At 36.7% G+C, this 16,020-nt stretch overlaps 2 protein-coding genes across 2 annotated transcripts in view; both read left to right on the top strand.

The window, feature by feature from the left end:
• Positions 1-16,020, top strand: part of LOC134854554 (uncharacterized) — a 245,060-nt gene that overhangs the window by 5,680 nt on the left and 223,360 nt on the right. The gene's annotated exons all lie outside the window — the stretch shown is intronic.
• LOC134854254 (PHD finger protein rhinoceros-like) lies at positions 406-14,735 on the top strand. The gene is made up of 5 exons (XM_063870439.1): positions 406-917; positions 8,225-8,460; positions 9,954-10,304; positions 10,979-11,391; positions 12,587-14,735. Exons 1-5 carry the CDS (start codon positions 470-472, stop codon positions 14,619-14,621), a joined length of 3,483 nt encoding a protein of 1,160 aa, XP_063726509.1. The 5' UTR covers positions 406-469; the 3' UTR covers positions 14,622-14,735.

Here is a 16,020-nt window from a genome sequence, read left to right as displayed (position 1 = left end):
TTTCTGGCACAGAACACCTATACTAGCAAACAAAATTTTACAGACTCAGGAAGAAGAAGACCTGTTTGCGATGAAATACGAAAGACTCAAATCAAGCCTCAAAAACGTTTTCTGGATATATTTCATCAGTAAATATGAGGAAAGTGTCCCATGCACATGGAGAATAAACTGCTGCAATAGCTGTGTAAATTCAAAGAAACTATAAAACTCAGTTTAAAACTCCCAACGCGGGGCGTTTTAGCCCCATGGCTTTATGTCTAAATCCTTGTTTATTATTATTATTATTATTATCCGGGAACAAATTTATTTTTCGGCTATCCGGGAACAAATTTATTTTTCGGCTATCCGGGTATTCGGCTCCGTGACACGCCACCAATCAAGCATGCATACATTGCTTTCAGGTATGGATGAGCAGAAACCACCGAACAAGTCAGTGGCTGAAAATTTTTGCACTGAATTTGTGTCTGAAATGAAAATTCCTGACTATGTTCAGTTACATGATAAAATATTCAATTTGAAAGAAACTTGGCGTGCTGAATGGGAAAGGGGAGTGCAAATTCCAGTAGAAAAAACTGCCACTCATAATTTCGCCGTTGATCAAATTTTTGAGAAGAAAAATGTAAATAGAGCCAGTAAAAGGCGTCTAGACTTTTCACTTCCAAAGTCTCTAATCGAATCAGATGAAAACTTGATTTTGAGAAAAAGAGCGGCAACTCCATATAATTTAGACCTACTAGACGTTCATTGGATATCCGATTTCAGCAAGTATTTACAATTATCAATATTACCTCAGAGCAGTGCAAATAAACCGGTCTCAATGGATGAGACATTATTTGAAAACACAATGAGCTGGCTGGAAATGAACTGCAACGATGCAATGACTACTTTTTTGGGAGCTAACCGCAATGCTGGATACGGTTAGTTTGATAATATAACTGTTATCACCAACCCCAGGGAAGAACATATTAGTAAAGAAAGTTAAAAAAACGTTTAGTAGATAACTACCGTCCTGTCTCACTTTTGAATATCATTAGCAAAACTCTTGAAAAATGAATGTGCCCAGAGCTCTACAACCGCTTAAATTTCCGTACGAAATGTTAACATGGTTAGCAAAAACCCGTTCAGTGATCACAAAGATGCTGAGATTCCTGAAGGACACCTATGATACATTCGATAGAAAATCTGATAAGGAATCGGGTATTAGACTTTTCCCCAAATAAATTTTGTTCACTGGACACACCTAGACTCATCTGGTGTGGTTCATAATGAATTCAAATTTCTCAGTTTCTCCTGCACCTTTAGCCTGGAGGTAACAAATACAACTGGGATGGCAAAGGTCATGGTTTCGAGTCTGACCAGGAGCTGTTTTTTTTTCAAACAACTGTTTTTCAAATCTATTTGTCGAGATAATAGTTGTCTGCTTATGTTTTGTCGGCTTAGTTGCCACATCTAAGAACAGTTTTTTTTTGCTATACAAATTTTTCGTTATAGTTGTTTTTAGTGTTTTAGCTTTTAAGTATTCGTCTTAATAGTTTTTTATGGCGTTTGAAACTGTTTTTTTTTGTGTACGTGTATGTGTTCTGAGGAAAAGGGGGACGTTATCTATCCATCTATATATCTCTATCTATTTTCTATATGTCTATATTCTATATACTCTATTTAAATGCTAGTGACAGCTATCTCCCATGTTTAAGCTTAATAATTTTGTATGTTTAACGAAAGATTTTTTTCATGTTTAAGCTATATCATATATTGCAATGCTTAAGAAAATTTTTCAATTAGCTTTCCGCAAGGTCATTAGTTTTTCAGTAATTTTTTTTCAAGGCCAAATTAAATGTGTCTGAATACCTACTTTTTAAATTAATTTGATTATGTCAGTCTACCCGTCTCCTAATTTTTTAACTTTGAATTTGGTTTCGACGATTTAGTGCTACTGTCTTACGGTTGTCTCCAATCTCTCTTTACCTTTATCTGGATTTTCTATCTTTTTTTCTAGCTGTTTTTTCTATCTTTTTTAAAAATCTTTTTCATCTTTTTTTATCTTTTTTTTTCGTATATTGCAATGGTAAAGATTTTTTTTCGATTTCCTAGTTTGAATTCAGTAGTTATTCTACCGAGTTTCAAAACAGCAGCCCAATAGTGGCATGCTGTCAGGGTTCACAAAGTGGTTGCGAATTTGGTCTCCAATTAAGAAAGCTCAAATTCTTCAGAAAACTCAAATTACAAAACAGTTTACTTAACTTGAAATTCCCAAAACTAATTGGGTGCTTTCCCAAACCTGTAGTTGGGTGCTGTCAGAGTACTCACAAGAATTGCGAATCTTTATCCAAATGAGACGGCGCAAATTCTTGTAGTTTTCGTGATATCACGTTTTTTGTGTTTTTTTAAAAAAAATTTCGGAAAATTTGAATTAATTAATGTTATCAAAATTTGAACTTCTTTACCGTCTTTGGGTGCTGTCAGGGTACTCTCATGGGTTGCGAATCTTGTCTCCAAAACTAACTGCTCAATTCGTTGTAGTTTTCGAGATATCACGTTTTTTGTGAGTTTTCAAAAAATCTTCAGAAAACTTAAAAGAATTTTTTACGCTGTAGTTGGGTGCTGTCAGGGTGCTCTCAGGAGTTGCGAATTTTGCCTCCAAACATGAGTGCTCAAATAATTGTAGTTTTTGAGATATGAGGATTTTTTCTATGAATTTTCCAAAAGTTTCAATAAACTTCAGTTCAAAAAATTCTCAAAATTTAAATATCCCAGGAGTTGTAAATCTTGCCTCCAAATATGACTACTCAATTTTTTTACTTTACGAGATTTGACTTTTTCGAGATGACGGAAAATAGGAAATATCAAATTACCAGCCATGTAATTGAGTGCTGTCAGGGTACACTAAAAGACTGCAGATGTGGTTTTCAATGTATGAGGTTTTTCATGAGTTGTCAAAAATTCGAAGCACCGGAGGTGCGTTACACGCTAGTTTTTTTTATTTGTGATTTTTTTGGCATGAATGGTTTGTTCCCGCTGAAATCTTTTCGGTTTTGTTACCGCTTGGTAAGGTTTGCTCTAATGCTGATTTTGTTTTTTACTTGGGCAGTACATAGTTTTTCAATAAAATTTTTGCCGATCAATTTTAGTTGATTTTCAGCTGACTGGCTGTCGGCTTTAATTCTCGGCTTATTCGTCTAAGTTTCTGATATGAGTTATGAGAGCGATAAAACTCTTGCACCATATTTTCGAATGCTCATATTGAACCCCTTTTGGAACTGTTCAAGAATTACAAACATTAAAACACATGAATTTTATTTTTTCTTTCTTTAACGGTATCAACGTTCGAAGTCCTCTTTGATAGCTCTTGAGCGTCGTGCTGTTTTAATCCTATGCTTGTTGTATCGCAAGTGGAGCGATACTCAGCTTCGCTTCTCTGTTGAGATTTCTCTACAGCTTTCGACAAAGGGAGCATTACGAACTCCTCGGGAAAATTAGCATCATTGTAATAGGAGGATGTTTTTTGTAATTAATCTATGACACAAATCAATTTGTACAAACAGAAAGCGTTTCTTCTGATACTTTGGATTTTACTAGTTGATGCCCGCAAAGATTGCTGCCTGGATATTTGTTTTTCTCTATCTTCATTGAAGATATCCCTGACGCAATGAAATTCAGCGATCCATATATTTTTTCCAGACGACTTGAAACTTAGTATCTTACAAATGATAGAAGATATACGAAAAGACCTCAAGAGCTGTGGAACAGTGAGTTAAGAATAATACAATGAACTTAAATGTGGTAAATATCTTGGTTGCTAAATATCTTGCCCTTGCAGCGTTTCTTCAACTGAATGAACTACTTCTTATTTGAGAAATCATACATGAAAAGAGCGACAAAATTGATCTATCTACCTTCAATGGTTGAGTTACCGGCTCTTTTTCCTTTCCCCCACCTGCGAATTTTCACGAGTAATTTCCCTGTTCACATTGTCCTATTGTTACAAAAATTGGGGTGCGGACTAATTAGACTATGACAAACATATGTGGTCTTCATAATAAAACTTGTAAAACCCCTGGTTACTCCATAGAAATTGTGCTTACGTGAGGTGGGGGAAAAAGAAGAAAGAGCCGAGTTACCGAGACGAAATAATGAGTTCTTTAATCTCGAGAAAGCGAGAGGAGTGTTTACGTTCAGGACTTATAGCCCGCAGAATCGTTTGATGTTTTTTCAAAAAATCCACGACTTATACGAAGAACCATGCAGTTAATGCAGGAGGTTTTTTACGATTGATTGGCGGAACAAAACAAATGCACATGGTTCCTGCTCCGCGACTGCAACATAGAAACAGCTGGATAAAAGTTTAGAAGATGTCGGGATTTAAATGCCTTCAGTTATACTGTAAATCCTCAGGATCCAAATATATTTCCCAATGTATTTTCTTTCATTGATGTTCTTATTGTAACTGAAGTCAGAGAACTCAAAAAAAGATGTCGGAGTTAAATGAATTTGTCGTTGGATTTTTGATTTCGTTCCAATATTGTCGGCTCACTTGATAGCCGTATGATTTTCGAAGACTTAACAGTTTATTCAAATTTTCCTATTCAATTTTGAGCACGGTAATTAAATTCCATTGATTTTAGTTTTTACGAAATTGATGTCGCGTTTTGTCGACTGCATGGCGTCTGATCTTTTTCGGTTTAATTTCTAGAAACTCAGCATCTTTTTTTGTAGTTTTTTTTTTAAATTTGGTCAAATTGTTTTCAAAGTATCATTCTCTATCGTCACCTGAATGATTTTTGTCGCCAAAGGCTCTTTGCGACTTGTATTATCTTGAAGTGTTTGGTAATCTTCTATCTAAATTTTTTGATTTTAAAGTTTTTTGTCAATTGTAATTTTCACTTTAATCAATCATATTGTTTTTGACGAAGTCTTTTTCGTGGTTTTGAGTTTTGATTATTTAAGTTCATTTAATTTGCTTTGATAAAGAGAAGGCGAACTTCATGATCGAACAGCAAAAGTATGAAGGTCTGGAGAAACGTGAATGATTTCTAGTTTCAAACATGGACTAAAGTATCTCTTTATCCAGTTTCTCTGAACGGAATTACTTTAAGAAAACTTCAACTCAGTCTTGAAATTTTTTGAGCTTCATAGTGATGTTCGTTTTTTCGTGATTCGAAAGTTGAAAAAGTTTTTTTATCCATTTTTTGTTTTCCTTATTTCATCTGCTCGCTATGGTTGTTATAACGGGCATTATAAATTTGTCGTCTGTGGTTGAAACGAGTTTATTATACCTTCACTAATAACAGTCGTATAACTTAATATAGATGTTATTAGATTGATTACATAAATGTCAAGTTTTTATAGATTTGTGCATATTCTTTGAAGAAATTGTGTTTTTGATTAATGTGGTTGACATTTTTTACACAATCAAGCTAAGCGTTCCTTTTTGCTGTATATCATGTGTTTCATAGCATGTTAATATCGGCTTTGTGTTTCATAGCCTCGATATCGTCTTTGTTAGTGGCTGGTGTTTCAATATCAAGAATGACTTATTTTCGCCTTTTTCTTTTTTCTCTTTATCTAACTAATTGGCGTTTCACTGGACACATGTTTAAGAAGTTCTTATGTTGAAATAATTAAGCTTTTTCAACGTATTTTTTTGCAGACTTGAAGAGAATTTTTGCACGTTTAAGCTACATCGTATATCGCAATGCTTCAGAACTTTCATTTGGCACAAGTTTAAAAAGTCCAATAGGCCGTTGAAAAGCAAGGGATGAAATGCTTACTGAAGTCGACGTTTCAAAATCTGTTGAAGCGCGACTGCTTTAACTCGACATTTTTCCGATATTCGCAACGTGAAACTATCAAAACTTTGGTTTCACAGTTTATTTAACTAAATTTGAAATTCTTACCCCTACAGTGGGGTGCTGTCAGTGTACACCCAAGGGTGGCGGGTGTGGCTGCTCAAATCTTTTTGTTTCTCGAGATATTGCGTCTTCGTGATTTTTTTTCAAGTGTGCCCTCAGAGTTGGCAAAGCTGCTGTCCAAGTATGGCTGCTCAAGTCCTTTTAGTTTTCAAGATATGGCGTTTTGCATGATTTTTTCAATTTTCAAAAAATCTTTGATACCAGAAATAACTAAGAGAACTTCAAATTTGCAACGCTAAGGCGGGGACTTGTCATGTGCACTTGTCCGTTGCAAACCTCGCCTCTAAATTTGACTGCTCAAATCCTTTTGATTCCCGAGATAGGGCGATTTTTTTCATTTAAAAAAAAAAAAACTTGAATTAAAAACAAACTAACTGATCTTGAAATTCTCAACCCTTATGGTTGGGTTCTGTCAGGGTTTATTCAGGGGCAATGTCAGGGTAAACGTCTGGCCTCTGTTTTTTTAGTGCTCAAATCTTTTGTTTCGGAGATATGGCGTTTCTCATGATTTTTCAATACTTCTTCGTAAAAGCTTAAAGTTAAAAAAAACTTATAGAAATCGAAATTCTCAACCCTATGCTGGGATGCTGTAGGGTACAATATAGGGTAGAAAATCTGCCCTCTGTTTTTTTTGCTCAAATCATTTTGGTTTTCGAGATATGGCGGTTTTTATGAAACAGAAACCCCCTGATAGACGAGCCCAGTTCATCTTCACAGTTGCATTAAATATCGCTGTTTTGGTACAGGTTTTCGAAAGCTCTTTAAACGTTCAACGATCTAGTTGAAGCAACGTAGGTGTGATTCCTGCGCTAATGCCTTTGAAGAGCTGTTTTTGCTGTGTTTTAAGTTTTTGTTTCGCTAAGTGCAGCCTAGCGTCTGTCTTTCGGTTTTGTTATTCAATTTTTTCATCGACCATTTTTTCAATGAAATCCACTATCTTTAAATGCGTCTGCCACTACCTAGTATTTTTCGAGCTACACACATTGTGTCCTGTTTCAGATTATGTTTTTGCACGTTTCAGTTATAACATGTGCAATGACTTATATATATTTTTTTAATTTTCTTGTTGGTGACCGCATGATAAAATTAAGACCCGAATATAAGGCTGTAGCGATGCCAGCAGAAGGGTCTAGGGGCAAAGCAAGGCAGGTTACGGCAAGGCGGTGGAGATTGAGACAGAACCAGAGAAGACAAGGCAAAACAACGCAAGGTAATGCAAAACAGCGTAAGGAATATGAGGAATCCATGGCAGGGGAGGTCCTGGAAAAGCCAGGGCTCTCAAGACAAGGCAAAAAGAGTGCAAGGCAGGAGCAGGGGTGGGCAAAGAATGTAGTTATGGGCAAGGTAAAGCAAAGTAGGATAGTTTGAGGCGGGATAAGGCGAGGCAAATATAGGCGAGGTAAGGTAGAGTTATGCAGCATAAGGATGGAGTCCATTCGGCAATCTATACAGCCACCCATAAATCTTTTCAGTCGTACAACGATATAGCATTGTATCCAGCTACCCATCCATCCTGTCAGCCATCGCTCCATCCAGCCATCTATCCAATTATCCCATTCATCCAGTTATCCCATCCCTTCAGACAGCAATCTGTTTTCCATCACTATTCCAGTCAGCTATCTATCCTGCCGTCCATCCAGCGCTCGCTCCAGTCAGCCATCGATCCATACATATATCCAAGTATCCCTTTAACCAGTCATCACATTACTCCATTCAGCCAGATATCCATTAGTGCATTCATCCAGCCCGGAGCTCTAACCCGGAGGTTAAATATTTAGGTTGACAAGAGCGCATCTGACCAGCGCCCATTAAGCTATTTTGGAGTGGTTTTTTTTTGAACCTCTCCTAAGACTTTTTTCACATTTTGCCTTTCTTTTTTTTAAGTAGTGCAAAGCTCTGAAGGTCTCTGCGTAAGGCTGGTCGGTAACTTGTGACTTGGAATTTTTCATCATCGGCCTTGACAAAAATAGCAAAAGAATATGATAAACAGTTATCAGATTGTTCCGGTTAAAAACTTAATCAGAATGGTTAAATTTAGAGGCATGTTGTTTCAAATTTCGCTAAAAGGTTTTAATGGTTTAGCGAAATAAATACTAATGAAAAAAAATGTAGGTCGTTGGATTCGCATCATATATTGAAAATATATCCTTTTTCAGACAAACCTTATTTTTGTAAGATCTTCATCTTCCCACTACCTGTAAAAAAGCAAATACCTGTAATATTGGCAGTTATTATTCATTTCGGTACGTCTTCGTGTTTATTTGTTGTGCTGATGTTTTACTGACTCTTATTTGCTTCATTTTTGTTCAAATCAGGCATTGAGTTTGATCTGGACACCCAGTGTGCAGTGTGTGGGTGTGAGGAGTCCAGTTGTGACAATGAGATCCTCTTCTGTGACGGCTGTGACCTGGCAGTGCACCAGGGGTGCTATGGGGTGGTGGATGTGCCAGTGGGTCGCTGGTTCTGCTCCATATGTCTGTCCAATTTACCCTCCCCTCCTCCGTGTCAGTTGTGTCCATTAGTGGGAGGCAGGTCAGCTGCCATGAAAAAGGTGAGAATGACAGAGCTATTTAATGCTAATGCCACAATATTTGTAATCTAATTATTGACTATTTTGCGTTTCTAGGTTTCATATTTTTGATTTATTATTCAGTTTTTGTTTTAGTAAGCTTCTATTGTAAAGACTGTTTATTTACCATTGCGATAAGCAAGGTTATATTGTAATCGGGTATTAGAATTTTTCCTCCGTAAATAACTTTGTTCACATGATTTCCAATTTTAATATATCAATTTCTCGATGTTGTACGTTTAACGGCTGGTCGAGAGCTACTGAAGTGATACTGTGTCACCAGGTGAAAAAAAAATAGAGTTCGATTTTTTTGCCGGCTTTATTGATCTCGTCCCAATGTCGGATTACAGGCCGTGTCTTTTATTTCTAACTGTTTTGGTAGAGTTTCTAAGTACGTTTCCATACTTTTGACGGTAAATTTAGTTCATGGTTTCCTCGTTTTTATATACGCCAAAACTTTCTTTGTTTTAGAAAAAAAAGTTTTTTTTTTGAAATTCAAAAAAGTTGCTGATAATTTTCATTAATTTTAAAAAATCTGTAAGGGCGTATAATTAGTTTTAATTTTAATTTAATGATTAATTTAGGATTGAGAAATTTTGTTTGAAATCGATTCAAGTTGATGGCAAAGCGTATTGTGTTAGTACGTTAAAAAATGAAGCAAAAAAATATACATTTTCGAACATTTTGTTTGCTTTATTTTTGCAGTTTGACTGACTGTTTTGTCTAAGAAATTATGTGGCGAATTTTACACGAGATTCAGGAGTGTGATTCTTTCTGTCTGAAATTTTCGAAACAAAAATCTGATTTATCGTGTCTCTTTATTTCCTTTACGGGCTCCTTTATTGTTATCTTAACGTTGCGTATCGGGTTCATATGTATTAAGATTGATGTACTTGGGATTTGTAAGTTTTTATTGTTTTTTTTTAGATTTTCTCTAAGTTCTTTTTCGTGGAGATGGTTTGAAACTAAAGTATTCCTTTTTTAATTTTTTTTTTCATTCATTTTATTAGTTTATAGCAAATGTTATTGTTGATGTTTATAGTCAATTGTTCCTGTAGGATATGCAAGTTGTTTGTTTGCGAGATTGTACACAAAGTTTTTGAGAACGTTTAGGAATTTTTGGATCTTGATGTTTCGACCAAAATTTTTTTGACCGCGTAGTTTTTAAGCTCACGATTTTTCCAACAGAATTCATTTAAGGTTTTCACTTTTCATTTGAGCACAGTATCTTCTGACTTTTAGCTCTTTATTTTGTATCGGAAGTGGTGCGAAGCTCAGCTGCGCCTCTATGTTAATTATGTTCCTGATTTAGATATTAACAGTTTCAATTTCAAATGTTGATCTCAACTGGAGTCAATGTCAATTTTTCGTTTTGTATATCGAAGAAAGTATGTTTTTTCTTCTTTTTTTTCTGATTTTGATTTTTTCGATATGATCATGATTTTGATATGATCATTGGCTATAATTTGTTCCAGGTCAAGGGTCACCCACAGAAGTGGTGTCATGTTGTTTGTTGTCTCTGGATCCCGGAGACCTGGTTCCAAGACCCCCATCGGATGGATGTCGTCGTCAACTTAGAAGGTGTCTCCAGAATACGACGAACACTAACATGCGCAGTGTGTAAGCAGAGAAACAGTGGAGCTTGTATTCAGTGCAGTCATGAGGCGTGCTCAGTGTCATATCACGTGACATGTGCGATGCGTGCAAATTATGAGGTGTGTGCCGAGTACAGGGGCGGTGCAGGTAACGGTTTGGATGATGATGATGAAGAGTTGAATGGGGATGAAGAAGCACATTTTGTCAGTTTTTGTCGCCGACACTCACAGGTGAGTCTTGAACAATAATTCATTGTTATTCATCATCTTTTCAAGTGTCCATGAACGTACTGAAGAAACTTGTATAATTTTTTTTTCGTTTTTTTTTAGGATAAATGCGGCAATGTTTAGTAGTTTCGAGCGATGGTGGGACCAAAAAACGCAATGTTTTGAATCCAAATTTTTGGGCAGTGTCGAAAAACGGTTTAGTCTTTGGTTTTGGGAGACTTCGGAAATCAATTTAGTCCTTTACGGGTTGCGGAATCCAGAACAACTAGCTATATTAGCTTGTTGCGGAATCCGCAACAACACAAATGTGCCGACAAAACATTACGAGGCCAAACTGTGCTTTTTGGGATGTAAGCCGACTCCCCAATAAGGAAGCTCCCTTTGTTCTTCTTCTATTCTTTCATTTTTTTTATCGTTCCGACAAAATTTTAACATTTTTAAAGATTTGTCTCTGGAATCCAGGAATATACAGACACGAAATTGTGCGCCCATCCAGTGCACAGTTTGGCCTAGTAGTGTTAGCCTATGAAAAGATCGACAAAGCTTTCGATTTTTTTGTTGATAATCCGCGTAGCATGGGCTTGTATTTCGGTGCTTTTTGCTGCTGGATAAATATTTTAACTAGTGTACTTCATTCATGTACAGGATTATTTTTTGCTATGCGTTTTTTTCTTCAGGAATTGAGAAGGGAGAGAGCGAGGCGAGATATTCCGACAACGAAAAGTAGTGAACAGAATGCACAATTGGGCCAAGAACTGTCGGAGAATCGGTCAAGTATACTTAGCACAGAAGACAGAAATAACAACAACATTACAAGCGACTATGTTTCTGGCGACAACAAAAGTGTAGTCTCAGCAAACACGGAGGGTAGTAGCGGGGATCCGGGTGGTTCCGTCGGCGGATCCGACCACAAAGTACATTGGGGCGGAACTCCTATCAACAGACGAAGCAGTAGGACGACTCGGAATTCAATGAGGAGCGCGGTGGGTGGGGAAATGAAGGGAGGTGGGCTTCAGAATAAGGAAGACAGTGGGGGCGATTCAGTGGCGATGACACCACGCAAAGTCAAGTTGGAAAGAATTAAGAGCAGGTATTTACTTAGACTATATTTGTAATTCTTCTTTTTGGCTGTTCAGTTCCTTTCCCTCCTTAATTAACATTTTGAACAGCAGCCAATGATGCTGCTCAAATGTTTCGAACTTGATCATCGAGATACTTGTCTATTTACAGTTGACGATTTTCGATCTATCAAATTGTTTATTAGAAGCAAGTGTCTTGTAATCGGGAAGTATACTTTTTTCCGGTAAATAAGTTTTCGGTGGTAGACCAACTAGCAGAATACGATTACCATTCCAACTAGCCGAAAGTTAATTTTATTATGCAACATAATAACAGATTGCCATTGCTGTTATGCAATTGTTACGTAAATCTTATGTAATTTACGTAACTCTAATGTAATTTCGGCTTCAAGATATGGTGGTTTGTTGAATATCCGCCAAACTTTATTAAATATATTAGACTATTGTCTGTCTGCTTATTTTTGTCGGCTTAGTTTCCGCATTAACTTTTATAAGGTAAAGCTTCTTTCTAGAAGTTGTATTGTTTTTTGAAATGTTTCTAATGGCTGGTAATTTCTTTACAGGATGTTTTTGGCTTTCGTTGCAGTTTTTTTTGGTTTGTTTTTTACACTTTGGTTGGTTTTTTTTCGCTTTCAATCATAGTCATTTATTTACACAGGCAAAGCTTGTGTTATAGTATGAACTCTCTTTTTCTCCAACCTAATTTGCAAATTTTTGTTGCGACAAAATGTATTCATTTTGAAAGTGTTCATTTTGATCAACAGGGTTCGAACCTGGGCAGGGTCGGATGTTTTAAATGAACTTTTTCGTATACTAGTTAAATTGCGTCCGCTCTATACAATGAGGCATGTTATTTGGTAAATTTCTTCTTTTTTTTTCAAATTGACTGGTGCTGCTAATGCGTCATAATTGGCGTGGGTCACTTAAAAAATTTTGTTAACCCACGTCTTACTCATTCAGTTTTTCTCTGTAGAGTTATCGGTCATATTTTTGCTTGTGTATGCGAAGTGCGACTTCGCCTCTGTGTATAACAAGTGGTGCCAAGTTTCACTTCTGTGTTAAATTTGTGCTTTTCATTGTATTTATTACAGCTCTTCAGTTCTTTTATCAGCTTACAAGAAATCTGTATAATTTGAAAGTTTTCATTTCGGGTACCAGGTAGAAACTCTAATCTGATGTGATATGACGTCATATGCACTGTTTCAGGTTCTACACATTTGTGGACTTGACTTCACTTTACACCTCCTTCAGAGACAGATGGCTGAATAAAAGCAAGAGCAAAGGAGCATCATCAGGAAAAGATCTAACCGTAGTGCAACAACTGGATCTGATTCTGGATGGGATATTTGAGTACTGGAAATTAAAACGCAAGAGTGTCAACAACCAGCCGTTGATTCCTCTTGAATGCACGGCGTCGAAAGCTCAAGAGGCTCATCTAAGTACCCGATTGGGGGTTCCGTCGAACGGTACAGGAGACGGGGGAGGATCTGAAGGGGAAGGGGTTGTAGTGATGCGAAACAACACATTATTCCTGACTGCGGCTTACATAGACTTAAGACGAGAAATGGAAAAGCTTCGTAATCTAGTCCACATGGTGTGTCGTCGCGAGAAACTAAAACGGATGATTCAGGATTGCAATGGGATTGACAAGTTTGAGGTGGAATTGAAAGGAGTGCAGGCTGAAGTAGAATTGAACGAGAGTCGCAGGAGGAGTAACGTAGATGTTGGGGGTTCCAAGGCACAGGGGAAAAATCAAATTGACGAAGTCGCGGATTCGGGGCCTCAGTGGAGATATACGAGTGAAGAAAGAAAAGCTAAAAGAAGACGATTGATGGAAAACGAAGAAAGAGAAATAGAAGAAAAATCAAAACGTGAAGTGAAACAAACACATCTGCTTGAAACAAAGCAGCAAGAGAAAAGCAATGAACTGAAAAGAAATGACGTGGATCTAAGAGATCTAGTTGACAAATTGCTGTTGGCGTCACAATTCACGGCTGATAAGCGAAGCGAAGAAGGACATGTAACGCAACAGAAAGCGAAGCAGTCGTATGTTCCTGACTATCTCAAAGTGACATCGGACGCAAAACCTCTGAAAGCTCTCTTAAATGAAAATCAAAGTGACTTCAAGACGGAAAATGATCATCAGAGTTGTGAACAAATGGAAAGTGACACTTCACCATCAGTTAGAATGACTCACAGACAGAGAAAGAGCAACATAAGTACACAAGGTGGACCAAAAATGAAAGCGGAAATGGCTTCTGAAGCATCAAGTAGCAGAGTAATTGGAGGTGCAGACATGGAACCGAACATCGACAGCCGATTAACTTCAGTTCAAGATGTCAATGTTGATTCCAGAAGAGTGTCTAGGCGAAGTCAAAGAAGTATAGGTCCAGATCTAATAGCAATGGAAACAAAAGAATCAGTGAAAGAGGAATGTACAGTGCCAGAAGAAAGGTATCAATTACCGGTTAGAGCAGAAACTTCAGTAAACAATTCTTCGCCGCACAATGAGAAAAGTCTTTCAGTTTCCAAGAAGGCCAGGCGTTTACAGGAAGAAGCGGATGGTATCGACAAAGAAAGAGAAAAAACTTTGGTTAATGGTAGCAATACTGAGGCCAATCAAATCAAAACTCGGAAACGAAAAATGTGCAATGAAACTACAGGCATTAAAACTAAAACAGAAAGCAAAATTAACGTGAGTTTTATTGAATCAAATACTCCGAATGCATCGAACTTGTTACAATCAAAGAATTCTTCTGAGTTTTTTCCGCGAACCAGAAATTCTTCAACGTTATCGTCGGCAAGTTCTTTGTCTTCTTTGCAAACGAGGCCAACGAGATCTCATGCAAGCATAGGGAGACCAGAGTTTGCTGAAAAATTGCAAAATAAAATGGAAGCGGCGAAGGATAATGTAGACAGAGTACAGTTGGCAACATCAGCAAAACGACAAATAAGTTTAAATATAATAAAAGATAACACAACGAATACGACCACAGTTACAAGAAACAAACTCGAAGTGACCAAAACGGCCGCTAAAGCAGCGGACAGAGAAATTAAGGCGGTGAAAAATGAAGTAAATGCGATTTGTTGTCCTCGCTCCAAGACGAATAGTGAGCGTATGCGATTAAGACCAGTGCTGAAAAGAGCGAGTATAAAAGAGGTTCTTCAAGAGAAGAACGGAACTCGCAAAACAAGAACAACAACGACAAAAGACTCAGTTAGACAAACTCGAGGAAAATAAAATATCTGAAGTTTTTTGTTGCCAATTATTTCCCAATTTCATGTCTTTGTTAAAATGTCACAATGAGTCATACCAGTGTTTGTGGTATGGTTGCTATCAAAGTCTTTGGTATTATTTTGTCTTGCTCCAGGAGTTTATTTTGGTTAGTTTTTTTAATTGTAGATTGAAGGTGTGAACTAAGAAGTTCAGCTCTTTTCCAGTCCCCCCTTGATGTTTCTGAAATTCAATCTAAGAAAGTCGTTTAAAATTTAAAACTTACTTTTCATGTTATTAACTGCATCAAAACTTGTCAGCGTTAACAGGTGGACAAATTATACAACATTGCTCACATGGAAAATGCCGTGATAACAATTTTTGAACAGCTTTGTTTTGTAATTTTATGAGGGGAGTGGAAAAATGTAAAAGAGCAAAAAAAAGGTCTACAACGGGAAGATTAAAATTTTAAGATTCGTTCAATACTTCAGGAGTAGCTCTGAAACAGAAAGAATGGTTTAAAAATAATTTATTAAGGAATGTTTTGAGTCTCTTTGGCTGAAACAAAAATATTAACTTTAAGGTATATAATGTGTTTTAACTTTTTGTTATTTGCTTTAAATGTTTTCCACGCAAAATCAGCTTTCACAAATAATCATCGGAAAGTTGAGTGTTATATAAATGAGCTCGTACAGTCGTGATTCGAACGGCATAAAAATCCAAAAACTTGTCCCAGTGTCGAGAAAACTGGTTCGAATTTTTTGGTTTGTCTTACTTCGAGCGAATAAAGCGAGAGCAGGCGTACAATTTTTTTTTGATTTTTTTTTCGTTTTTCCATTCTTTTTTCTACCAAAATTGTGTTCAGATCCTTTCATTACACCAGGCCCAAAAACTTACTTTTTAATCTGTTTATGTGCAATGTAGCTAGCTTATGGCTAGAATTGAAATGGAAAAACTTATCCAACTTACTTATTTCCCACGCTAAAAGATAACGGTTTTGAAAGTTTTAACTGCACTTATGCCTCTAGTTACTGATTTTATATTGCTGCTATCACCTTTACATAATATTCAAAATGCCAAGATTTGCTTTTAAAATAAAATTGACAAAAAAAAGAGTTTGACTTCGAGGCGCCGATCTTAAAAAAAAACGAATATTTTTTGCACGAAAAATGCTTTTTGCTAAACTTTTGATTCCTGGATAGAGTGCTTGAACTGTCCGTTTGGTCCTAGTCGCGCAACTTTTTTTCCGCTATTTTGCAATGTTCATTTCTCCTATCTTAAGTAAAGCGGAACCGCTATTATAAATTTAATTGCACATCTCACTGAGTAACTCCATCAAAAATTAAGTAACAATACAACCCACAGATATCGAATGCTTTTTTTACGAGCAAGTTTCGACCGACATAGTTGCACATAACCTGAAACT

The sequence above is a fragment of the Symsagittifera roscoffensis genome, chromosome 9 (genome assembly GCF_963678635.1).
Source record: "Symsagittifera roscoffensis chromosome 9, txSymRosc1.1, whole genome shotgun sequence".
Classification (NCBI taxonomy): domain Eukaryota; kingdom Metazoa; phylum Xenacoelomorpha; order Acoela; family Convolutidae; genus Symsagittifera; species Symsagittifera roscoffensis.
The sequence above is the reverse complement of the archived record's forward strand: the minus strand, read 5'-3'. Positions and strand labels throughout refer to the sequence as shown.

What these genes read in the sequence shown, in the direction of transcription:
- LOC134854254 (XM_063870439.1), top strand. Translation starts at nt 470, where the DNA reads ATGAAAATTCCTGACTATGTTCAGTTACATGATAAAATATTCAATTTG. An exon ending in GGTCAGCTGCCATGAAAAAG is followed by an intron (nt 8,461 to 9,953) that starts GTGAGAATGACA and finishes AATTTGTTCCAG; the next exon opens with GTCAAGGGTCACCCACAGAA. An exon ending in TTGGAAAGAATTAAGAGCAG is followed by an intron (nt 11,392 to 12,586) that starts GTATTTACTTAG and finishes GCACTGTTTCAG; the next exon opens with GTTCTACACATTTGTGGACT.